Source organism: Zonotrichia albicollis, chromosome Z (genome assembly GCF_047830755.1).
Source record: "Zonotrichia albicollis isolate bZonAlb1 chromosome Z, bZonAlb1.hap1, whole genome shotgun sequence".
Taxonomy (NCBI): Eukaryota; Metazoa; Chordata; class Aves; order Passeriformes; family Passerellidae; genus Zonotrichia; species Zonotrichia albicollis.
In genome coordinates this window covers 35,029,854-35,056,374 of record NC_133860.1, presented here as the reverse complement: position 1 = coordinate 35,056,374, position 26,521 = coordinate 35,029,854, and the positions used below count along the sequence as shown (strand labels likewise).

Genomic DNA, 26,521 nt, shown 5'->3' with positions numbered 1-26,521 from the left:
AGAGATAGTTACACGTTTACTTTGTGAGTTGGTATTACTGGGTTTTATTTTGCCTTTGTAACGTTGACCAGTTCAGGCTTTTCTGGGTTTTGGAACTTAGGGTAGATCGACCTGCAAAGGACACAGCCTGTCTAGTGACCCAGAGACCAGAGGTCTTCAACAATTCAGCCTGTTGTATTATGTAAAACAATGCATCTCTTCTTACTTAGCTCTAGAAGTGAGTAATATTATTTGACTGCAATATAATGGAAATTACTGAAAGACGTTGTCAAATATGGATTTCTCAGTCTATAACATATTTATAGATGAGTCGGGCAAAACTGATCTCTTATATGGACTTTCTCTGACCTTTAATATGTGGATCAAAAGAGGAATGCTAAGTAAAATTTTAGTGAATGGAGACAGCAAAATTCTTGTGGCGTGACATCAATGAATGGCATTGTTTCTGGGGCAGAAGAGCTAGAACAAATGTATGAGCTGACATTCAGCTGACCTCAGGTAGGTGCACTGCTTTCCTGACTAAAGGTACCATGACATAGATCTCTGGAATAAGTGTGACCCTATCTTTTGGTAGCTCTGTCTGACAGGAGGAAGCTGTGGCCACATCACACTGCTTCGGAGCTGACCATCCCAAACAATTCAGTTCCTTGGTTAAAACCGTGGTCCTAGCAAGCCTGTTGCCATTACAAAGATGATGAATATATTCAATAAGTGACACTGAATGAGTCATATACATCAAGCTTATTATTACCAGACACGTATTTAAAGTTAGCTGCTGACTTCCAGGATGGGAATCCCACTGCTGGTGAGATCAACCCCAAAACCAGGGCACTCCTTGAAGGAATCTTTGTCTACAGGACACAGAATGTTAACATAGGTAAATGTAATTGTGAACAATATTACTAGCATTCATATCACTTGGCTGCTTAAGGGTTAAGGCTTTTTATTTCTCTGTTGGGTGAATTTCTTTTCCTCTAGAGTATTATGATTGTCTGTGAGGCATTGTTGGTATTACTTGTCCCTTGTTGCCTTTTCTTATAAAACTGCTCTTAAACAAAAGAGGGTTGGGACTTCACTTGATATCCGATTGCACTTTCAGTAGTTGATGGTATTGAATAGAGCACTCTGGGAAAGTTCAATGCAAGCTGCACACCATTCAAACTCATAGGTAGGGACTGAAGTACAAGTATAATTTATAAAATTGTGGGATTTCTGAATGTTGAAGAAAGCCTGCAAGCTATAGATATATCTCTCCTACATGAAGTCTGACTCTGATGGACTTCCTAGGTGACTTCATTAACAAAAATAGGCTTTTGTAAGCAGTATAAGCCTCAAATCTAGATAACCACAGAAATTCATGGTGGCGTATATGCTTTTATTTATTGTTCAGTGCTAGTGTGGAAGTCTGCAAAGTCAGCATGACACTATATTCCAGAGTGGGATGGATATGTTAAAAAAGTATCATTTTTACAAAATGAAAGGGGAAAATTGCAGTTTTGTCAACAAAGTTGTGGTGGATTTTGAATTTTTTTTTCTTTTTATCAAGTAGTCTATTTCCTAACAGAATGAGACATGTCCTATTGGGCCTGGCCAGTAGTGGTGTGCAGTTACAACCACCTCAGCCTTTTCTTGTAGACATGGGAAAGTTGTAGCCTTCTTAAAATTTTCTAAACAGGTTACTGCCCCATCCTTGATCATTTTAGCTCCCATTCATTGTATTTCCTCAAAGACTGCTCTGTCCTTGAAGTAGAAAGATCAAGGCAGGCATTACCCAAGATGTGAACACACCAATGTTCTTACACAGTGGTAAAATTATACCTGTTTTTTTTTTCCCAGCACCTTTGTTGATGTCCAGTGTGCTGTTGGCTTTTTTTTAACTGCCATTTCAGGTTGAGCTATATTTTAAAATTATGTTTACTGGTTTTTTTAGCCATTTTTTGGCATGTTCCCATCTCTGTATTTTTGTAGAGCAGAAGAATTAGAGTTACCATCATAACATCCAGTTACTTTAATATGAGAAGAACTCCTTATTGAAATAATAAATGTGAGGGTTTTTAAAATAAACAAACATTGCAAATCGTGCCAAAGAGAACAAACTGCAAAGTGTGACTCCCACAAAGGCAGTTCCTTCAAGATACTTTCTTTCAAGCTACATCCAGATTTACTCATGTGAAATTCTTTCTCTACCACACACAAACATTTAGTTGTGTTAGAGCAATTTAGTTCTCTGCCACTCACTTATGTGCATTAACAATTCACTTTCAATTTTCCTGAAAATATAATCTTTTCTTTACAGCACAGTTCTCACACCTTTTCCTTGATCACATCTGGTATGTTATCAGCTTGTGGACAAAGCTCTGCTCAAATCTAACAACCATGAAGTGAAGATGTGGCACTTGGGAGTCTGTCCCTAGTGCGAACTAAGGGAGAGGATGGCAAGTTCCATGGGGAGTTCACATGACGGCTCAGCTGAATGGCCAAATGCCCATTTACAGCTGGTTCCAGTGAGGATAGAAGGCAGTGCCAGCCTGGATCAATGTTGAGATACCATGATGGAAGTCTTCTCCCTTGCCTTCCATTGCACCGTGTCTGAACCAGTTGTTTGCATCTAATTCCACACGGAGGGGTTATCTTTCTTCCTACCTTGTATTCTAAGAAGCATAATTATAGTGTAAAGCATAACAGGTGGGATTCAGCTCATCTAGACAGATTTTTATCATACCATATCTAGAGGTCTAGTGACCTCTTGGTGGAAAGAAATACTTGCTCTCCGGGTATGATGTGACTGTGACATATTTTAGATGCCTGCCTCAGAAAAAGAGGTACTCCTGATGTCAGTGATTTTATCAGCTTAAGCACCACTCAACAGAATGTAATACATATACATGAACTCTAACTTGTATGTGGACACCTGCAGTATGCATATATAGCCAGATTAATTATTTCTGATGCAACTAACTTAGCTTATCCTGAATACATGCTTTAATATTTAGTAGTTTTACTATTATATTATAATATAAGGGGATGATTCACATAACATAAGGGAAGTCCAGTATGGAATAGGAAGTATTAGAACACAACAGCAGGAATAAACCAACTGCTTAGGCTAAATATAGTATTGAAAGAACCTTGCAGTAAAGTGAGGTCAACTCACAACCATGAAATCACTAAGCAGTGATGTCATAATTCCAATGACAGCACAAATTACTTAATCTCGTTATTGGGATTCCCGTCAGATTTCAGCTGTGGTGTTTCTAATTCAGACTAATGTGCACTAGAGCATGTTTCTTAGCTCACATTACACAACCAGAAGTAGATTTCTGCACTCCTTTATTTGGTACCATTGCTGATACAGTGAAGATGGGGACATTAATTACTTAGATAGGTTCATAGTATGATATTATATGACCTTTGAAATATTTTTGCTTTCATCAAAAATCATGAAAGCTTTTCACATCTATAATGTATAAAATGACAGAACAGTTATGGAAGCTAAATGGCAGAAACAGATTTGTTCATCTGACCTCATCTTCGAGGATTTGAGAGGCACAGAAAAGAACTGATGACTTAAATTTGTTGCTTCACTATTTCATTTGCCAGGTTTACAGTAGCATCTTTTGATGCCTTTATAAATACACTCAAATACTAATGCGCTCAAAACATCACACACTAATTCAAAAATAGTTTTTTCTATAGTTATTTAAGAAATACTTTTTCCCCTCAAAGTGCTAAGCATTACAAAAAAGAAAGATGATTGCTTCAGAAACATTAAAAACTTCCTTTTTCTTTGACAGATATCTCAAAATAAATCCAGCAGAGATCAATTATTAAAAATTCATTCTAGCTTCATTTTGCTTTGTGTCAATTTAGTAATTTAAAATCATTATTCAAATAAACTATTTGAATAAAAACTTAGCTTAGACTAGAAAAAAAGGAATTTATATTTATGAAAAAACCTTTCAGTATTTCTGAAACCTATCCTTAAATTTCTTTTAATAATTGTAAACTTTTTGTGGTTTTTTTTTAAAGTTTCAGTTTTGGGGTAGTTATATCAGTTAGTTATCTAAATTTTGAAGAACTGCAGCAAGCGCTTGTAGGAACTTCTTTCCCAGAGATATATATTATCAATATATATATATTGAGAAGTCAACAGCCAGTCACTGTGAAAGCTCCAGGGGTGCTGCTGCCCTGAAGAGTCCCCTACACAAGATCTGTTATATAAGATGATCTTCTTCTCAGAGCTTTATATTCATAATCATCTTTATTGTCTCAGACATTTCCACATTTAGTAGTTTTAAGCTTGTGAGCCGTGCTTTCATTAGATATGAGGTCTTTCCTTGACTAAACCAACTTCTATTTTTCTTTTGTCCTAGCCCTCTATACATGCCTTATTATTGGGTTCTGACACTGTACCAAGTTTACTTTTACTTCTGCACATTTTCTGTCTGAGTTTCCACCCGAGTTAGAAACAGCCTTTGCCATTTGAATGCCATTAAAATTTACCTTTGCGAGGTGAAAATGCCAGAAAACTGTTATTTTCATACTGTGAACTTCACTTAAAGAAAAAAATACTGGTTTCAATTTTAGCCTTCAAAACCTCCAGACATAAAATAGTTATTTTTATGTCTAAAACTGAGCGATTGCATTACTGCAGCTTCCATTCTTCCTAGTTCAATATCTCCTATATTGTTTGACACCCTTTTTGACACCTAATACAGATATGTTCAAATAAATTTAATTCTTCTAGTATATTTGCACTTTCGATATGTGATGCCCAAAAAGCTGGTCAAATGTCCTTTTGTAGAAATGTGCATATCTACTTGAAATATATCATCTGTATTATATGGTATAATTTACACTTTCCTAGCTTGTATCTGTGTATTTTCCAGGTGTGTCCAGAGAACAAAAAATTTTATTTACTCTCACAAGTTGTATATCTTCACATTTATTGTGAGAAGCCACAGTGTGATAAAGCTTGCACTCCTGATGTTCTATGAGACCAAGTGAAGTGCATCACACTTCCAGAAGTAAACCTCTTGAACTTACTAGTATTTAGTCTTGCTGATTTCATTGCATGCCATCCTGAGGTATCTGAATTAAGCCTTATGCATAAATACCTTTTTTCTTTTCTCAATTTTAACTTTTGTTCCAGTCAGATATTTTACTTTCATAAAAATCTTTCTTTCATCAATCTCCTATTGTGTTCTCCCTTATATAGCTTGAGTAATTTTTATACACGCAATTATAATAGTCACACAACATTCTCAGCTCTCATATTTAAAAATTAAAGATTTAATGATTATAGAAAATATTGTAAATTTCACAAATTAAAAGGTGAGGAAAAGATCTGTTGCTTTTAAAATCTTACCATTTTAAGACAATCCATCCACCTATGCTTGCATAGTCAACACGGGAATTCATATAAGTCCAGAGGGCTGTTCAGAAAATCAGAAATGACATTCTAATACAGACAGGTGCTCCCAGATTTCCTCTGAGCTCTCTCCCCAGGGACTTCCAGGGAGGCTGACCTTCAAGTTTAGACATCTGACCAAATCTGTGCTGTTAATTTTCTCTGTGTGATCTTAAAAAACCCTGTTTTTTCAAGTTTTGCCTTGGAAAAAAAGGCCAAAAAAGAGATTTTTTGGGTTGTCTTTACTTCTTGTTCTTGATTAATATGTATATTTACTTTGCATGTTTTGCATTAAGGTGGTGTGATAATGCTTTTATCCGTTAGTGTTGAAGTGTACACAGGAAGAAGGAAATACAGAGGAAGGACATTTGATAGACTGAAATGATGTTTCACAGATGCTGGATAGATTTTGTCTGTTTCCTGTGTACAGCTTTTAATAATTTTTCATCTGTTAAATCTGAAATTGCACAATAACTGTTGGCAGGTATAGCCCCATTTTGTGGAGAGAAATGTGATTAAGTAAAGATGAGCATTTAAAAGTCAACAGGCCTGTGCTAGCGGTAAGAGTGTGAGACTTCTATTTAAGCTTCCTCTGACAGACCCAATACGGGTAAAATGGAACATATTTGCCTATGACAAATGAAAATGTCAGGTCATGAAGGAACAGCAGTAACATCAGTACCTCAGCTGGTAGATGTTCTGGTTATACTCATCAGCAGATGTTTTTTAGTGGCAGAGGCCACCACGTTAGTTTCTTGTTGCAATCCTTGCATACTTATTTTGGCTCCCAAACACACAGAGTTACCCTGAGAAGTTCAGTAGTGGAAAGGGGGAAAATCCCACCATGTTCTTACTGGCTGTAAATTGAACTAAGGCCCTGAAGGGATCGCTTGCTGATGCTGGAGACTGAAGACCCTTTTTCCACCTACTTTCATTGTTGCACAAGTTTTCTTCACATAACTTTCATTGATGTGAAAGCAATTAAAAATGTACAAACACCATTCCATTTGAGCATGCTTCTGTAAAGCACGGCCTAAACTAATTTGCAGTAGGCAGCTAGGTTGAAAGGAATATTTGTGGAGATGTTAAGGCTTGCAAATGAGTTTCATGTTTTCTTTATGTAATCGTCAATTTTACATTACTTTAGTGTTAAAATAGTACTGAATTCTGAAATTGAAATATATAAACTAAAATAATTTGGCTTCCTACTATTCTCTTTTATCTCTTCTTAGTCATTCAAGCTGGACATGAAATAATTCATATAATACAGGTTGCAGTTTCAAATATACTCTGCTCAGTCCTGGCATCTTGTTTACATGGGAACAACTGTTCATTTAAATGGAAAAAAAATCTACACTATAAATCAAGTAAATGCTTATTTACAGCATCAGACAATTGGATTTTGATAGCTTTTCATTCCTGGCTCAAATTCTTTCTCTTGTTCCATCCTTTTCTAAATTTCTTTAGGTTTATATACCCTTTAATACTCACTGTTTCACAATTTAATTTTTCAGAGATTCTGAAAATGTCAAACCAGTCCTGATTGTGTTCTGTCAACAGAACAGGGCTGAAAGGAGAATCGAGTGTGTGTTTAGTTTCTGTCCAGATTGAATAACAATGATGTTTCCCTGACTTCTTTTCTGCCTTTATTCTGCAGTATAAACCTCTGCATGAATAAGATAATGAGATAATAGACATGGGCCTTTCCTGTGATAAGGGAAAAGGCATTCTGGTCAAGTCACTCTGGCTGTTCTTTGGTTTGTGTTTTGGATAGGGAGCATTTTGGCTCTGTCTTTCCTTTCATAGCATATCCTTTCATAACTCTCAGTTCTTTCCTAGTACTTTAAAAATTTGAAATGTAATGTTTCCCTAGTATCCAGCTCATGATACACTGAAACCTGTACCTGTAAGTATCCCAATACCTCCAAAGTTTCAGTGCTGCTCAGTGCCCATTTCTATAACTACTCTATTAGCTATAGAAGACAGTCAGTGTCCAAAAAGCTGAGTAGATTGTGACCTTCTCCCTCTCTTTAGTATATTTAAATCCTGATTTGCTAGTTTTGTCTGCCTTTAGTTGCTAACAGTACAAAAATATATTTCACAATAGAAAGAAATCTGTGATTTAGAACTCAAAGACAGTAAAGCTGTGTACCAGGCTGTTACCACTGTTACCTGTTGTTGCAGGAAATCTAGGTGATAATAATCTTTAATTTTTACCCGCACATAGAGGAAATCTGTCAAGAATCAAAGAGTAATTGACACAGAGTGTTTTTGTGGGGGGGAATTGGAGTAAGGGGAAATATACACAGCATAAGGGGTCTTTTAAAAGTTGACTATTTTTGAAAGGTGTGAGAAGCGAATACAGGAATCAAAGCCAATTGTCTAAATTTGCTGATCATCAGTGGTAGGCACTAACATTGCATAATTAATTACTTTTCAAAAGTTCAACCTATTCTGCGTCATTTTTGAAGCAAACTGTTCAGATGCCCTTCATTTAATGATCTGGAAAGTGATGCTGGCTGGCTCAGTGATACTGAAGCTGTGCCCTTTGCAGCCTAGTCTGCAAAAGCTTGTTTTTTGATTTATCCTCTAGGGAACACTGGCCAAGCCAATCTCTGTTTTGGTTTTTGTTTTAATGTCCCGTTTGACATTAGTCAAGGCACGATAGTCACCTCAGCGCCATCTGCTCTGAACTCCATGCTGTTAAGGAAAGATCCATTCTTGCCTGGTTTCAGTATGACTAAAATGACTATTTAGGTTTGGTGCCACGTAGAGTCCAGGACATTTGAGAAAACATATTGAGTGACTCAGTTGATATTGGCACAGGCACTGTTTTTATGCTTGGTAACACTATGATTAGTGACTTAATTGCTGACATATGTTTTCCATTCTTTAAGGGTCAGAGACGTGAGCTGGGAAAACATTAGGAACCACTCTTTGAAACCCTAGTGGTGGTGTCAGCCTTCATAAACTCTTAGCATTTGTGGCAACTCAAATACCACAATTGCCTGTGAAAAGGATTTTTTTCTCTCAACTGTGATCCTTTTATCAGTCAGTTTGTGACTAATGTTCTTGTTACAAACATGCACAGAGAGCCCGTCCTGAATTTCACCTGTAGAGATCTGCATTTCCATAAAGCCATAGAACCTCAAAATGGTTTGTTTTGGAAGGGACCTTAAAGATCATCTGTCTGTAACCTCCTTGTCATGGGCAGAGGCACCTTTCCTCTGCTAGGTCAGGTTACTGACAGCCCCATCCAGCACAGCCCTGAAGACTTCCAGGGATGAGATTAACATGCCAGGGTTTGGGCCTTATATTTATCAGCAGTGCCACGGTTTTTCTTTGATTCACAGATAGTAATTACATTTGCATTTTTGGCAAGCAGGATGTTCACAGCTGTGAAGCAATGTATTTTTCTCCCTGGAATATCCATTCTTGAAAAAGGCTGGAAATGAATAACTAGGAAATGACATTTTGTAAAGCCATCACAGCTTTTCATCTTGTCCAAACAGCTTTTCCACCACAGAAGGACTTCCCTCCCCCACAGTTTCTCCCCATGTTGTAAGATGACCATATGACTTTGTTACTGATATTGCACATTTATAGCTTTCTTACAATTATTTTTTTCAAAAGTAAAATATTGCTTTGTATTCATGCTGTTAGTATGGCATATGTATCATTACATGGTTTTAGATGGATGGAGAAGCATTCATTTTTCAGTTTCCAGTAGCTCCTCAGAATGTTTTGCTTCATCACCTAAAACTGATTGATTTCCTAACCAGTAGTTATGTTCTTATTGGTTCCTGGTACTAGAAATAGAAGTTCTGTATGATTCATTGTAACTGAAAGCAAAACACTGTATCTTTTTTAACATTCAGATAGGCCAGCTGCTCTTTCTGCCTCCTCAATTTTTCCTTTTTTCTATTTGAGGTATTGAGCATGGTAATATTTGGGCTTTTACTTCAAATTAAGATTTTATTTTAGTTTAAATACTTGTTGGCAACTGGAAATCTAGAATCAAAAAGTGAAGACTTAGTTTTCAAGAACTTTCCAATTGCTTTCAAAAATCCTCAGAAGAGACCACTTAAATAAAAGAATAAAATTGTGATAATAATTAAAATTCCAGTTCAGTTTTTTTATCTAAAGAAGAAAATCTAAGGGCTATCACCTTGGAATGTACTCTTGGTCACTAGCACATCCCTTTTCTTGAATCTTTAATATGAAGTATTGATAAATATAATTTTGTTTGCTGCAGATGGCTATTTCCTAAAAGGGAAATAAGGCTTGCTTAAAGGATCCTTTATTGTTTCTTCTCCCTTTTCCACACATGTGCAGTCTATTCCCCTTTTGCCTGCTGCTCCTCTTTTTTAAGTGTGTGAATGTTGTTAATGATTTTACCATAAAAATACTGCTGAATAATGATTTTGAGAGCAGACTTCTGAAACTCTTTGACCTTGCTATCTGTGTGTGGCTCAGAACCAGCATCTGGTTTCAGAGTTACCTTCTAGTTCATTTGATGTTAAATTAGCCTCAGACACTGTATTCATTGATGGTAAATTAAAGCACCCATTTCCTGAAATTTAGCTTTACAGAATGAGGTCTTGTGAAATATTTTTTATTGCAGGTGCTTGGCAATAAATTAAATCCAGCTTCCCATAAAGGATAGAGTATAGAGACAATCATAAACGTAACGTAATATTTGAACTATAAGCAAAAATTCTCTGCCTTAGCTTTCTTCTTTAAATACTTTAAATACTCATTGAGGAATTTATTTAGTTTTAATCAAACATTTATTTTTTCAAGCATGCTATCCCTTAAATTTTACAAGTCCCTGCATATTCTGAAAATTTATGCTTACTAAGCTGCACTTCTATGTTGATACTGAAGTTTATTAGCAAAAACTGTATTTATTGAATGCTACTTCATTCATGCACTGGAGAAGTCAGATATAATTTTTTTTTTCTGTTTCCATTGCTTTAACTATTAAGAATCACAGGAAAATTTCAGAGGAAAATAGTACACAAACCTGCTATCTTTTTTAATAGTCTGTGTTTCTCATGGATAGACAAAAAAGGTCTGTGGGTAAAAAGCCATGGCTGGGAGGGGTAAAAAATGAATAGCGTGAGAAGATATGTACTGATGAGGCTTCCTTAACGCAAAACTGCAAAATTCCCAGGAGGAATACTTGCCCATGTGCTGTCCTGGCAGTGCTGCATAGTAGGATAATTTAAACACATATTTAGCCACTGACAGTTTTTTCTCCTTTACACCTCACTAATGTTTTATCTGGTGCATTAATTGTTCATTTAACCTTTTTTTTTTTTAATTTATTTAGTAATTCTGTTACTGTTCTGAAAAAATACCCAAAACCGAACAAAACCAAACAAACCATTTAATTCTGTCTGAAAGGAGAATTCAGAATGGTTTTCTTTGTTTTATAGAACTACCACATGGTGGAGCTAAAATAATAAAACCAAATTTAAAGAAAAAATAATCAGCTTCTCACCTGAAGTGAGAAAGATTTTCTTCTTTGTTTCCTTGTATTTTTTAAATAAAATTTCTTATAATAAATGTTTCGTGAAGGGTGTTTGTTTGTGTGTTTGCTGGTGGTTTATTTTGCTGCCTTTTCTTTCCTTAAATTTTTTTTCTCCATTATTCCCTTCTGGTACATGGAAATGTTACAGAAATACCTGTTCTAACATCTTCTTCTGCTGCATTTTTATGGAGGGGATCTTGAAAAAGCACATGCACCAAAACAAGTAAATAAGCTAGTCTTCTATACTTCCTATTCCTTCACAGGTTTTCTATGAGGAAAACCAGTAATTTTTCTAAATTTCTCATTTCCTCGCCTATATCTGCTTTTGATACCTCCTTTAAAAACAGTGTTTCTGATACTTCTCTTATTACTTCTTCTTAACTTCTACTACCAAATTAAAACTCCCACTACTATAATTAATTTTAGGGAGTATGTAGGTTTTAATTTGTTTTGTTTTGGTTGTTTTTAAGTTTCAGAGCTCCTGGCTCTTTACAAAGTTCCCGTTTTTCAGGTAGAGAAATGTAAGCACAGAAGAGGATAGAACTATTCAGTCAGGATGACTCACCCAGCGAGAGAACAGGTCTTCGCATCCTCTTATTCTACTTTATTCCCACAAAATAAACAAATGTAACAAAGGATAAACTATCAGGATATATCAGAAAGCGCTGCTCGAGGAGGAGTTTTCGTTTGGCTAAACTGCTGATTCTCCTGGGAGCACTTCGCAGGATGAAATAGCAAGATGTCAGGGCAGAGTAGTTGAAGAAGTTGTTCCAAAAGCAGCAATGTTACGCTGACATTTTTTCATCTGTAGGGACTGATGAGAGATAGCGGACTTTCTCCTTGCTCCCTTGGATTGTGCATTTTGTAATGTTTCCTGAGTGATATAATCATCTCCTTGGCGCCAGCAATTATGCTGTCTCCTATCCCAGTTTTAGTAATGACATCAGGATCAACAAAATAGACTTTTGGAATCTAGTTGCCTGACAACTCTTTTTTGCACTAAGTCAAGTAAATCATGCACAATTTTTCCTGGCAACAGGAAATTTCATTATACAAAAAATGCCCTCATGCTTTTGATTTTTTTTCTATTTGTAAACATACGTCATGTTTACATTTTGTCCTAAGAAACTCTATAGTTCAGTTGTTATGATTTGTCCAGACTTTTGAACGATTTTGTTAGTTTAAACATGCATTCTTTTGGAGTTCAGGGAAGGACTTGTGGAAAGGATGAGAAAAGACAACGCGTTTTGCCCAGTGGAGGAATGCGGCAGATGAGTTGTTACAGCAGACAAGAGGTTGATGGACAAAACCAGTCAAAAGAAATCATCTCCCCTCCCAAATTTATAGTGCAAATTGGAGCACAAAACTTATTCCAAGGAATTGGTTTGTTCTTACAGATAACTTTGTAACTGATGAGAAATTTTTACCTGGTCTTGCTAAATCTACAGATATATATTTCTGCATTGCACTAGGCTGTTTTAAATTTTAATAGAATCATTTGGTCTTGCTCTTTGAGAAGAGTTTCACAGAAGAATTTGTTTTGCAACACACAGTAATTTTTAACAGCTTTGGCTTGCCAGGTCACTCACATTTATTTAAAAAAATATTTTTCATCTACTCTTTCAATTAACTACATATAATCTGTTTGTAAGTTTATTTAATACTGGAAAAAAATGCCTTGCTACAAGCAATGTAAACTGGCATTTCTGTTACTACATTCCTTCACAGAGAAAGACTCATTTCTTTGATGAGAGATGCTTATCTTAGCACTGTGTGTGGCATCTGAAGACCGTAGCAACACATTTTTGAGGTTTTTTTCTCATTTCTAGTCAGTTTTTTAATAGTCCTTGAGCATTTTTAGACTTTTGTTCATTTAGATATTCTAACAAATGCATGTTGTATAATATATAGAGTAACGTTACACCTCATAATATTTTCTTACTTTTATTAATACATAAAGCAGTAAATTACAGTAAATAGCTCTGTAGGTTTTGCTTTGTCACATTTGCTTTCAGAATACAACACTCATTATGCTGTTCAATAAATGATCTTACAGTGACGGGTAGAAACAGACAATATAGGAGCACAAGAGATTGTGAGAAGAACATGCTTATATTACAGTGGTAGTTGATGAAAATGAGGTTGTGAATGAAGTGTTCCAATGATGTCGAGGATGAGCAGAAGATGAAGTTAATCAAAAGTGCATTATAACCAAAATGGAATGTGTTCTTCATCTATGCACTAATTTTTAGAAGGCAAACCTGCAAAGCTGCATTTGAAGTCAGATTTCTGATAGTCTGCCGTTAACAGCTGTTGGTAGTGCTACAGCAGGCTGAAATAGAAAACTGGAGATAAGCAGTAGTAAATGCAGGGGTCTTCAACATGTGCTCAAATGTAAATACAATAAACTGATATAGATGTTATTATGACTGAAAAGTCAAGCACAAAAGCCAAGATTGCATTTGACTTTCAAACTTTGGTTTAGTCCTGTGCATAAATAATCGTATACTTTACGTATGTGGTTCTTTATTATTTTTACTTCACTGAGAACTCAAAACAAATGCAAATCAGTTCATGAGATATTCAGGGTTTTTTTCCTGCTTCTTTATTATATGGTCACATGATTTATTGACAGTCTGCTGTTCATATGTGTTGTAAAAGCAGCCCTAGTGCTTCCATTAGCTTTTCTGTGCTGCTCACCATATGACACTTTACTGCTTCTCACAGGTGATTAAATTAATTTTCATCTCACCCTTGTGATAGAAGGAATTGTATCATCCTTATTTAATAGGTATAAAAACAAAGAGAAAGTATTACCTAACTCAAACATTCAAAATGTGTTGTCCAGGACTTGGTTTTTTTTATCTCCATGGCATGTAATGACTCTTGTATTCGGAGCATTTTTCAATGAAACAGTGAGCAAATGATGAGGGACTGGGTTACAAAGGAGACATAGCACTTCTGCTTGCTTCTTCTTGCCTTTTTCCATTGGCATTCATTTTCAGCACTTCCAGAGAGAGAGCAGTGGATCTGATGGACCTTTGATCCATCCCGAGCCGTAGCTGCTCAGAGGTTCTGAGTTACTCTGTGTTTGTGAGTCTTGATGGCTTAAGCATATGGATACCTCAAGAAGGAAAAAATACTTAACTAGTCATGCGTGATAAACCAGTCACTTGGTGTAAGTGACTGGTTCATTATCAGGTGCTTTGCAGCTTGAGTAATTGTTTCCAGTTCTGGATAATAAGATCACTCTTACTTCTCTGTAGCCCTTTGATCAGTGCCGATCTTCTGTGGTGAAAGACACAAAACCCCCCCCACAGGGGCTTCTTCCTCAGAGTCCTCTGAGACTCTGGGCAAAACAGGAGATTTTTTAAAAAACACTTCAGACTTTTTCAATTATGCTGATACATGATGTGACAAACTTGAGCTTGGCCTATACTTATAACTTTTTGCAATTTTGAAAAGGTCCACAGAATCAGTAAAAAGCCTCAACATTTTGCAGACACTTGGCTAAATCCTACTTTGTACAACAAAATAGGAGTCAAGACAGTTCCCAAAATGTCTTAAATATGAAAAAGTGTTATTTTCTTTGTCACCTTCTATCAATAGTTGACCCTCTTTCCCTCTTAAAAAATTTGAAAAGAAAATTGCATCACAGAATTTAGTAATTTAGCAACAAGAAAACACAGTCCTATGCTGTGGAACACCAGTCAGCCCTCTTAGGTAATGCTATTAGGCATTGTAATCATACATTTAACATTAAAATAATGTCCTAAAGATCAGGAAAAAGAAGACCCAAATGATTCATTATTGTAGATTATAATTTGCTTTGGACTATTGACATGAATTATCTTTGACATTACATGCACTCAGTGAATGTGCTCAGGGTCTAACAGAAGTGTAAGTGTGTACGCCCAAGATAATTCATCTCCGCAATCTTCTAAGGTTAGCTCCTAAACTTGTTACCCTTTAAAGTTGTTTGGATGTGGCAAAGAACTTCCAGAACTCATAACACTACATAATAACATATTACTTAATACTTTTAGTAGAAGTCTAGGGAAGGGGAAGAGACAAAAATCCAATACCCAAAACTTAAAGAACTGAAATGAACTGAATTGGAAAGGATGAAACAATTTTGTTAAACCAAAGTAAAAAAATTGTATAACTCTGAAGGTCTTAGCACCTTGAGCTTTCACCCTTCACAAAATGTATAGTTTGCCTTTAATGATAATTACTGTTAACATATCCCAACACAAATTCTTGTGGAAGTAGAATTTGTTTGTTATTAATTCCCAGCAATTATTTATTGCAATGAGAGGAATGCTACAATGGTGTGAGAAAAAAATTGTTTCCTGTCAAATATAATGATGTGTCCTTTACCCAGAACTTTCATTGTCATGGTCAATCTAGAACAATACCTAAAGAAATAACTGCAATTTCTTATCTACTTGTCTCCTGTCCACTCTCCTCTGAAGCTGGCCTTGATTTTATGTTGATATTTATGTGGGCACATTGTACTGGTGAAGTAAATCATCTACTATGTGCAAGGTCCCTATCATTTGGGCTTTAGAGCTTCTTCTCTTTGGAGCCCTTTCTGTCTACAGCCCTTAACCATTTTCTTCAATGCACAATTTTTGAAGAAAATGTTGCTTAAGGTCAATTGTGCAAAGATTTAAAAATTATGAACTAAGTGATGCTGAGGATTGCAGGTCCTCTTGTCATAATGGTCACACCTCCTGGCTCACTGGATCTCTTTCTAAGACAAAGCTGGGCCTATTTGAATGAGTCCAGAGAAGGCTGCAAAGAAGATCAGAGGGCTGGAGCACCACTTCTAGGGGGATGGGCTGAGAGAGCTGAGCTTGTTCAGCCTGGAGAAGAGAAGGGAGACTTAGAACACCAGGGAGTCATTAGAACACCTTCCAGTACCTGAAGGGGGCCTACAAGAACACTCAGGAGAGGCATTTTCTGAGAAAATGTAGTGACAAGAGACAAGGTAATGGCTTTGAGATGAAGAAGGATAAGTTTAGATTAAATGTTAGAAAGAAACTCCTCATTATGAGTATGGTGAACCTCTGTAACAGGTTGCCCAGAAAAGTTGTGAATTCCCCATCCCTGGAAGTGTTCAAGGCCAGGCTGGATGGAGATCTAAAAAACCTGATCTGGTGGAAGGTGTATTCCTGCTCATGGCAGGTGGGCTGAAACAAGATCATTTTTTGGTCACTTCCAAACCAAACCAGTCTATGGTTCTATCATTCTCTGCTGTATTTTCTGGTATGGGAAAATAGCATGAAGCAACCATGAAATGCTTAGTCCTGCCACCTTCTGTCACAGGTACTCCTTGCATAAGATCTTTGTCACTAGTCACAGGGTAGGTGTAACCATATCTTGTGTGACATGGCCTTCATCACCATTGGGGCTGTATATGATGATGTTTCAGAAAGACATGGTTTGCTGGGAAACTTCACAATGCGTATTAGTGTCATGCCTTGGAATATTTTACCCATTATATGGACTCTGTGTTTTCATCAGCATTGTAGGGTATTGATTCAAATATTATAGGTCTGAAAAACTGCCTGTTTTCCTACATTTGCATTTGCAGTAACTCATAAAGAATATAAAAGCGATTTAATCACTTTTGATAATGGCATTTTTGTTGGATTCACAGAAAGAGGAGGCTGAGCTCTTTCAGTGTGTTGGATTTTCCATCTCTGGCACAAGTTTGATTCTCAACCATGTTCTGCTAATATCTTAGGGAAACTGCATTTTAACTAGCATTAAGAAACATTCTTGGTGGATGGTTTGCATATTTTTATTAATTGATAAATAAGCATTTTTATATGCTTAGAAATTTTATTCTACTACATTTAAAATAAGAGAAAATAAATGGCACTGTGTATTACAGTAAATTCATGCCATATGGTCAACTCAGTGCAAGTTGGTTTTGTATCCCACAAATTCTGCCCAGAAAGTAGTGATGCAGAAAAAGAAGTTGGTATATTTGGATCAAAACTCACTCCAGAAAGAAAAACAATTTTTCTTGAACTTGAATAAACTAGGTAAAGTGATTTTTTAAAAAAAAGGTCTGAAGATAGTTCAGTATTGATGCCATCCAGAGGAACCTAAACAGGCTGGAGAAGTGGGTGCATGGGAATCTTTTGAAATTTAGTGAGACCAAGTGCAAGGTGCTGGACTTGGGTCATGCCAGGGAGGGGATTCTGCCCCTCTGCTCTGCTCTGGTGAGACCCCACCTGCAGGGCTGCACCAGCTCTGGGGGCACAGCACAGGAAGGACACATGTAGCTGCTGGAACAGATCCAGAGGGAACCACAAAGATGATCAGAGGGATAGAGCACCTCTCCTATGAGGAAACACTAAGAGGGTTAGATATGTACAGAAAAGAGAGGGCTTTGGGGTGACCTAATTGCAGTCTTCAAGTACCCAAAGTGAATTTGCTGGAAGGATGGAGAGAGATCATTCATAAGAGCATATGAATTCACCGGACAAGGGGGGATGGCTTCAAAGTGAAAGAAAGTACGTTTGGATTAGATATTAGGAAAAAGTTCTTTTCTGTGAGGGTGGTGAGGCACTGGAACAGGTTGCCCAGGAAAGTTATGTTCTCCATCCCTGGGGAACATAGAATCATAAACCCACTTAATGACTTAAGTGAATGCTGACAGATAGAGTGCAATCAAATAATGACAGTAATAGAATGGAGAACCATCAGTGCAGCTAGACTGCAATCCTAGAAATGCAGTTGAAGTGTATCTGCAGCAATGGCATATGGGGGTGACAGGGACCAGCAGGCTTGTGGGGTACTTGGAGTACTCCAGGGCTTGCTGCCTAGTCTTTCTCATGTCTGGATCAAGTGGTTCTGTTTTGCAACATTCTGTTTCTCAGATTGCCCAAAATTCTTCTAATTCTTCAACATTTTCTGCAGATTTTCTCATTCAGATCTCAAGCTGCCACAGATTTTAGCAGAAGCATAAAAATAGAGGCTTGGTGGCTTTTTTTTTTAATCTAAAAGTAGAAATATTAATCCCCTTAGGTCTGTTAGATCAGAAGAACCATATAAAGTGACTTATGTCTAGTAAAAGCATGAACAGATTACCACATTTCTTGGAAGTTATTTTTCATTTCATTTCTCTTGTGGTTCTTGTTTGAATTATTCTTATACTAAAATAAGACAACTATTTCAGTTTCAAAGAAACATCAAAACATCAAATCCATGTGATAGGATCTGGAATCTGGCATTCAATTTGAGCATCACATTAGCAGAAAGAAATTCACTCCCAATACCAAGTTCAGAGAATGAAACTTGCCAGGTATGGGATGATATTCTCTCTGAGGAAAAAATAAAAAGAGTAACAAAGGGAATCCCAGTACAGCTGAGCACAACACTCAAGTTGATGTAATAGGTGTCTTAAAAAAGAGTTTCATGCCAAATGGATAGACCACTGAGGTATAATTAGGAATAATGAGGTGACATTGTGGAAAGCACATCTTCAGTTGAGTACCAGGAAATAATTCAAAGCTAAAGTACCAAAGAAATTGAATAGTCTTCACAGGAAACTCCTTGCTTGGAAACTTCATAACAAAACATGAAACAGTTTGTTTTGAGAGATTAGATTTCCTGAGATACTTGCTAGAAAAACATAACACAGAAGGTAAATAGATAGTCAGAGTTCCTTTGTTAACATGTTTGAGTTGACTACTTCTTACAAACCAGTCTGCTTCATTTATTTTTTGTTAACATGTTTGCGTTGACTACTTCTTACAAACCAGTCTGCTTCATTTTTTTTTTATCCTACACATCTTTTGTCCTACACATTTGTCTGTTTCCTGGGCTTTTAGCTCTGTCTTATAATTTTGGGCCCAATTTTGGGCCTAATAGCCTTGTACACTCAAATGTTTCTAAAAACAGTTATGTCAAGAGAAAAAGCCAAGTTCTACTGCTAAAAAAAAAAAATCATAAAATGCCATGTTTTATTCTTTTGCTTTGGAACTTTGATACAGGAAAATCTACCCACATCACTTCTAAATATGGAGTTAATCACAGGGCTTGCTTTCTGAACTGCTGAACTGGAAACCCAATGCCACAACCAGATAGTTGGCTTGAATTCTAGAGTGGTACATGAAAATTCAGATTTAGATCATATGTTCCTTCTAATATCATTTGGTCACAATTGACTGGAAATATTTTAAGTAACGGAAAGCAAAAATTTTTCTTAATATTGCTACAAAGAAAATAAACATATAAATTCAAATATAAACACTTTTTTCTTCAAATGTAGAGAGTAGATATTATGTTCCTTCTACAATATCATTACAAATTTTTTCTTTTTCTTCTCTCATTTTACTGAGGGGTTTTTGTCGTTGTTTTTGGTTTTTTGGTCTGGTTTTTTTTTTTTTTTTTTTTTTTTTTTTTTAACTTGTCTTGGGGGAAAAGACAGAAAGGAAGGAGACAACCAGATGTGGACTCTTCTTCATCACAGGGTAAACACTGTCAGTAAGGAAGCATTTTGAAAGGTCCCAAACAAATAATTAGCCTAGTATTCAATTATATAAATCTACTGATTTAGTTTTACTTGGTTTTTACTTGATTTTTTGCTGATGCTGCAGGTTAGCCTATTCAACATCTAAAATCTTCTGGGAGTCTGTGGCAGGAGCAGACTAGTGGCAACTTATTTCTTTGCAATAAAGAAATTTCTAAAGTTTCATCTCTCACTTAAGGGGAACTATGCCTGACAAAAGAAAAGGGACACCCAAGTCAGCTGTAGTCACAATTTAATGCTTAGTTTATTAGTGAGCAATAAAAAGGCTGAAGTGAAATCACAAAGACCTACCAAGTAATCTAACATACAGGCATACTCTGGCCTTTCTCCATATTCATGGTGCATTCCATCAGCTGTGGTGACCCTGTGCTTATTTAAATCTGAAGCAATGGAAGAATAGATTCAGATTCTGCTTTTGAAGGCAGCATCCATTCCTTCCCTTTCTCCAGCTGCTAAGGCCTCCTTCCTCAGAGATGGGCTCATGTCCTGCAGAACAAACGATAAATAGTTTACCCTTTCCTTGGAACTTTATAGTTTTATTACCTTGCTTTTGCTTTGAATTAGATCCTGCTCAAAGGGAGTTGCTGCAGGGCAGGTCTTCTCTGATAATTTCAGTGAATTACAGCTGCTACGCCAAATGCACCTATTTTGTGTAATATTTAGATTGTGCTACCAGGTGAAAAAACAGGACACGACTTCTTGGAAGTGAGGACATTGAGATATGTATGTAGGTCATAGCACAGATGGCTGGAGAGATTGCTTGACACTAGGACAATGGACACCTTTGATGGGGAAAAAAATTGCTCCTCTAGAACTTGCCTGTCCCTCTGTAATGCTAAAGATGGCTTTAAAAGATAAGATGTCCCCAAGAGGTTCAATTAATTTGGCTCTCCCTCCCTGTAGTTTCCAAGATGAAAGTGTGAAGACACTTAAAGGGGAATAGCAGGAGTACAATTTGCATTCTTAAAAAGCCTAGTAAGGTCTTCATTTTAGGGTGAAATTTATTTCCTTCTCTCTCCTAGTATTGCATATTTCTCTAAAAATAAAAAACATGCAAAAATTAAAGAAAATACTGCCCTCCCCCCCCCCCCCCGAAAAAAATGCTGCATCATTAGTGCTAAATTCTCAGTACTAAGAAAAACCAACACTAAGATTTTCTATTCAGCCTTAATTACAAACTCTTGGGTATAGTGATTATGACGCCATTATTGCTTATGTAACTAAAATATGTATTTTATATACAGGCCTCCACATTTTTTCTTTTAGCAGCATGGCAGAGAGTAGGAAACCATTTTTTAGGAACTCAAAAGGAAGTCCACAGTTTCCTTCAATATTCAAAGAAGCTGCGCAGTCATTAACAATGAAGAAGTGTAGCTAAGATTCAGGATCAGGACCCAGAACCTCTCTTGTTCTTGCCACAGAGTCCTATTATTGTCTGAAGCAAACCTCTAATAATCTTCCTAAAGTTTGCTTGTGGGTTTATTTGTACTTGTTTTGTTAGGAGCACAAGAAGATCAGCCATGAATGTTTACAAATCACTCAGTTTTTTCCCCATCTTAGTACAGAGCATGGATGACAGAAACTGGGCAAGAAGTGCAAACAAGATGAATAGCCAAACAAGAAGAAAAATTTGAATTTTGTCTCATGTCAAGTTTGTCAACACTGAACACTGAATAAGGCAGGGTCTAAAGAAAAACACTATCCACTAATGCCTTAATACATTTTGTCAAAATGCAGACACAAAAGTTGCTGAATTATCCTTGACTTTTCAGGGCTTTGGCATCTCCGGAGTTGCAGTAAAGCTTTTTGAATGTATAAAATTCTGTGATGTCTGTGCCAAATGCCTGTCACCAAAGGCAGTTTCAGTTTGCATGCATTATGCAAAGTGCCCAGAGCTGGCTGCAAGCAATGGTGCAAAATTCTGTCTTTAAATTGCCGCTTACTACCTGCAGAATGAAAGCAAAAGAATTCTTGTCCTCTTAAGTAACAACTTCCATGAAGATGTTGTTCTGTTTCTGTATTCTTTCTAATTCACAGCATATTCTTGCTGTGGCTTAAAACTTACTGAGAGTGAAAAGATAAATAGGAAGTAAGCACAACTGACTTTTAGCAATTTCTGTTTAGGCAAGTTAAAGAGCCTGTCCTATTTTGTGTCTTAAACTTCTGATTCTTTCAGTGTATGCGACAACAAAGAGCAAAAAACTGGTGAGGAAGTTTTCAATTCCCCATTCTGATTCTCTCTTCTTTTGAAGTCAGAAGTACAGTTTCTTAAAAATAAGACGTGATAAACATAGAAACAATTTATATGATTTTCATTGTAATAACTCTTATTTTGATTTAGAATTCTACAAGCTTTCATATCTGAAAATGTTGGCAAATATCTCAGAAAGATCTAAATAAGACACTTAACTACTATACTATACTATAACATTTCAAAAACTTTTTAATATAAACATGGGTTTCTGAAAAAAAAAAAGTTCTCAATTCACAGTTTGCTTTGGATGTAAAGCTGAACACTATTTTTCTTGATACATATTTTCAGAAAAGACGTTGTCTTGGAACAGCACGAGGCAAATCCAGCTGATCTATTTGGATCCTGTTTTTTACTTTTTACACCCATCTAGTGGTCTTCCTGCAGTACAACAGGATAAAATTTCTGTTGCAACAGCAGTGTCTTGCACAAGACACAGTGCCTGATGCATCACACAGTGTCTGATGCAAACCAAGGGACTTCTCTCAGGTGAAACTGCAGTTCTACCTAACAGACTTCTAAATTTTAAAAATTGACTACATTACAATCTGACAGTGAAATCATTTATAGAGGCCTGCCTTAGTTTCTGACTGGAAGAAATGACTGGTAATATAATATTCGAGTGATGTCCACAAAAGGGCGATGAAGAAAATAAAAGAAAACTGCAAATAAAAGCATATTTGTTTAATCCAACTGAATACTTTTGATTCAGTTGAAAATTTTCATTCTGTGATAGGGACTTACATTAATCTTCATTTATTTATATCCAGCCTTTAACTTTTATTTTAAAGTTCCCTAGCAAGTTCATATATATTTGAAATGATACTGCCATTGAAGAAATTAGTCTTACTGAGAACAGTCTTCTGTTCTACCTAAAATTGTGGGAATTATCTGTCCTTCTGCCCTCAAGAGAAAAACAAAATATACAGACTATGCATTGATTAGGAGTTTGGGTTTTCTTGAAGCTGTTTAAAGGGCATAAAAGTTATTCAGGAAACAAAATACTGATGTTAGGAAATTTGGATATGATGAGCTAAACATGTCATTAGCATTGTGATTGTTTTGTGCTCCTGCAATATTTAGGAATTCAAGCTAAAATGATATTGATTGATAACAATTAATAGTAGTCATACTAGTAACAATCATAATGTGGATGTGAACTAATGACACTACAAGCTACAAAGGACTTTTCACCGTAGTGTTCATGGTATCTTGATCTTTCCAATACATTCTCAAGTACTCTTTGTGAGCAGATTTCAGTCATCACAAAGATACAACAAATAGGGGAAGTGAAAAGCAAAGAGGAACTCTGCACAGTCCAAGATCACCTAGAAGGCTGGTGCCAGAACTCTAATTTGTTGTCTCATGGTTTAAGCTTTCTTAGTTTGAGGTTCATGAAGCAGCAGGACATTTTAAGACACAGGCATAACCAAATCAAATCAGTCCTGGGAAGAAGAGTATGTGTTTGGATTTACTGACTGGTAATTGTTCTGAAAACTACAGTGAAAACAGAAAAAACTACAGGGAAAAGGATACTGTGCTCTCCTGAACTTTTTAAATAATATTTTCTGCATTTATGTAAAAAAAAAAAAAACCAAACCAACTATATTTGTTTTTCCACATTCAAATTGTAAGTGGTGAATACAAAGAAAAGAATATAATCTGAATGTGGCAGTAAGGTTGCAGTTCTATAGCTATGTGCAAAGTAAAAATAAACAATGAAACAAAAATCTATCCTCTGCCAGGCAGTGTGCATCTGTGTCAAAATAAGCAATATATGTTTCTTTGATTAGTTCATTTAAGAAAGGAAAAAAGGGTCATAGGAATCCTGTCACTTCAGCAAAGGATTGAAGCGGCAGCCTAATTGAAACCCCAGGTCACTGGGAGGTAAAACAAGCTGGTACAGAGTCGCATGCACCAGCAGCGACACTTTTGCTAGCCTGAAGTCTAATCACCAGCTGACTTGCACTGCATCTTTTCTGCTGTCCTTAGCTGTTACTGGAAACCTGTGGGTGTCCTTTAAATGAACACCATTTTCAAAATTAATACTTTATATGGGTTCAGCAAAAATGCATAATATCCTGCTAATGCTTATCTATGTTCAAAAAATTATGGGAAAGATCCTCCATTTATCCCTCATTCGTAAATGCTTTAACAATGTTACTTTTTCCCCATTTACTATGGCAAATGAGCCTAGAGAGGCAGTCTTGCTAATCCACACATTTGTAACCTCTCAGATTGCATACCACAGACATCCAAACCTGAAGCCACATGCTGCAAAAAGCCTCCATACAGTTCCAGATGGAGCTGTTGGGCTGTCAAGCAGCATGGATTGCTATGAACACATCCTCTCAGCACCACCCACCCTGTACCAGTGTTTAAGTGTTTTCAGACTCCTGTTCAAGGTCTTTGCACTGATTTTCAAAGCCCTTTGTAGAAAAATTACCATTTATGTAAAACAACATCTACTCTCTCCTTCTCTTTCTTTCTTTTCCCTCGTCCTTCAGCCTCTCTAGAGAAGAATGTTCTCTAGGAATGATAAGCCTCTTCACCACTCTTCATACCAAAGCACAACAACCAAAAGTGCTGAATCTAAGCTGTGCGGTTCAAGGACACAAATGGCTACAGAAGTTCTTCTGCTTGGCCATTAACAAAGGACTCACTGCTTCCATCTGTTTGTAAAACAGCAAACCTGATGCTGCAGGCAGGTGTGTTCAAGCACACGCCCATGCCTTAATGCCACCGCAACACTTTTTTTACTGGGACAAGATAAAGTATGCACTTGAAATATTTTTGTGGTAACAAAATATTGGGATTGGATACTCAATAAGGAAAAAGCCCTCAGTTGCCTTAGCAGTGGGAGACAGGATAATTGGTGTTCAGCTCAGGAGAGTTGGCATCTGAAGAAGTAAATAGTGAAATATCATGTTTCCTCTGATATAGAACTTGTGGATACTCTACATGCAGAGAAGTAGAAAGCTTTCTGTATTTCCAGTAGTATGGGACTTTTCTCTGCCATTCTTTTACTTCGGCCTTGGGGGATTTTTGTTGATCAGTAATTTTAAAGTCTCCCTCTAGTGTGGCTTGTGGTTTTTTGTCACAGTGGACATGATCAGGTCTTTGTTTCTCCATTACTATCAAGAAGCAATTAGCTATGATAATTTATCAGAAAGGTGTTTATTGTATTTTAAAATTCTTAAGTCAATAACATAAACAATTTTCTCTTCTTGTTGCAGTTTCGATGTAGACAATGGTACATCATCAGGACGAAGTCCCTTGGACCCCATGACAAGCCCTGGGTCAGGGCTAATTCTTCAGGCAAATTTTGTCCACAGCCAACGTAGGGAGTCTTTCCTTTACCGGTCAGACAGTGATTATGATCTGTCTCCAAAGTCCATGTCCAGGAATTCCTCCATTGCCAGTGATATGTAAGTATCTTATGAAATACTTCTAGTCTATATTTTGTCCAAAATCAAGATTTTTGCAGCCACAAGAAAATTTTTTTTAAAGCCGGACTGTAATCAGTTATGGCAGGGAAGTAATGGAAAATTGTTTGTTTATTTCTTTAATGAAGATTATACTCGTTCCTGCAGCTTTTTGAAGGATATCATGAGAGTGTACTTGACATGTTTATGCACTCTATTAGCCTTGACAGAATAGTAATGATAGTCAATACTGGTGTACTAAAACAGTAAGGAGAGCTATTTTCTGTCTCTTAAGTTATTTTCAAGAGAAACAACACAAACTCAATTTATGCTTCTTCATGATTTTAAGAAATAGATTACATTTATTTTCAACTGTGTTCTTCTCAATTTTTAGACAAAAGATTTACCAGCTGGAAGAAAATAATATAATTGAGAGAAAAATTATTTTAAATACCATCTTAATTAAAGGAAAAACTTCTAACAAAAGAACTTTTAAAGCTTATTCTGTCCTCTCTCACGTTTCTGTGAACTGTGTGTTTTCTGGTAGTAAGTCATGCTTTTCAAGTATGTGTGGTCCCCAGGTTTCATGTGTAGTGGAAGTCATGCAAATCTTTGTTTATTAGTAAGATGCCAAAAACATTTGAATGATCCATCTTCTAGTCACTTCTAAGTAGGAGAAATTATTAACTCTTTCTTGCTTGGTTGGGTTTTCTTTGCCTAAATGGCTCTAATTTGCATGGCCAATTTGGTGTTTATGGTTCAAATAGATATCTAAAATAAAGGATCAGGCTTGTCAGAAAACCAGAGTAAATGCTGGTTTTTAATGAGGAAAAGACCAATAGATATTACCTGTAGGCACAAAATAACTGTAGGCACACAAAAAAGAATAAGAGTTTTCATAAAAATTAGTGAAAATAGAGCGGATATTTAATTAAAGTCATAAATGAACACTCCTATTCTTTTTCAGCTTATATAATTTTTAGAACTGTTGTTTTTTTAATTATAGCTCTTTTTCTTTGTAGAGTTTTAAGGTAAGAACATTTCCTGCCTTTAGAGAGGGTTAGTGTAAGGTCTATGACTCAGTTAAGATCTGTGGATTGAAATACTCAGTAAGCTTTGTGCCAAATGTAACCAGTTTTTGTTCAGACAAAATGGGTTAGAACAAAAAAAACCTTACTTTGTTATAAAAAAAAAAAAAGCATTTTTCTTGGGAATAATAACCCCTTTCCAGAAAATCTTCCTCTGAGAGATATCCTTTTATATGAAGGGAGAACATTCAAGCTTTTCTTATGGCACCTGTACCAGGATAACATTTGTAAAGATTTTTACATTCAGGAGGACAATCCAG

The 26,521-nt window shown here is 36.3% G+C and overlaps 1 protein-coding gene across 6 annotated transcripts in view; it reads left to right on the top strand.

Moving 5' to 3' along the window:
• PDE4D (phosphodiesterase 4D) overlaps positions 1–26,521 on the top strand; it is a 353,397-nt gene that overhangs the window by 228,759 nt on the left and 98,117 nt on the right. For all 6 annotated transcript variants that reach the window (XM_014268998.3, XM_005489768.4, XM_074533512.1 and 3 more), the window contains one exon: positions 24,985–25,176. In XM_014268998.3, the coding sequence (XP_014124473.1) occupies positions 24,985–25,176 (192 nt within the window). The remainder of the gene's footprint in view (positions 1–24,984; positions 25,177–26,521) is intronic.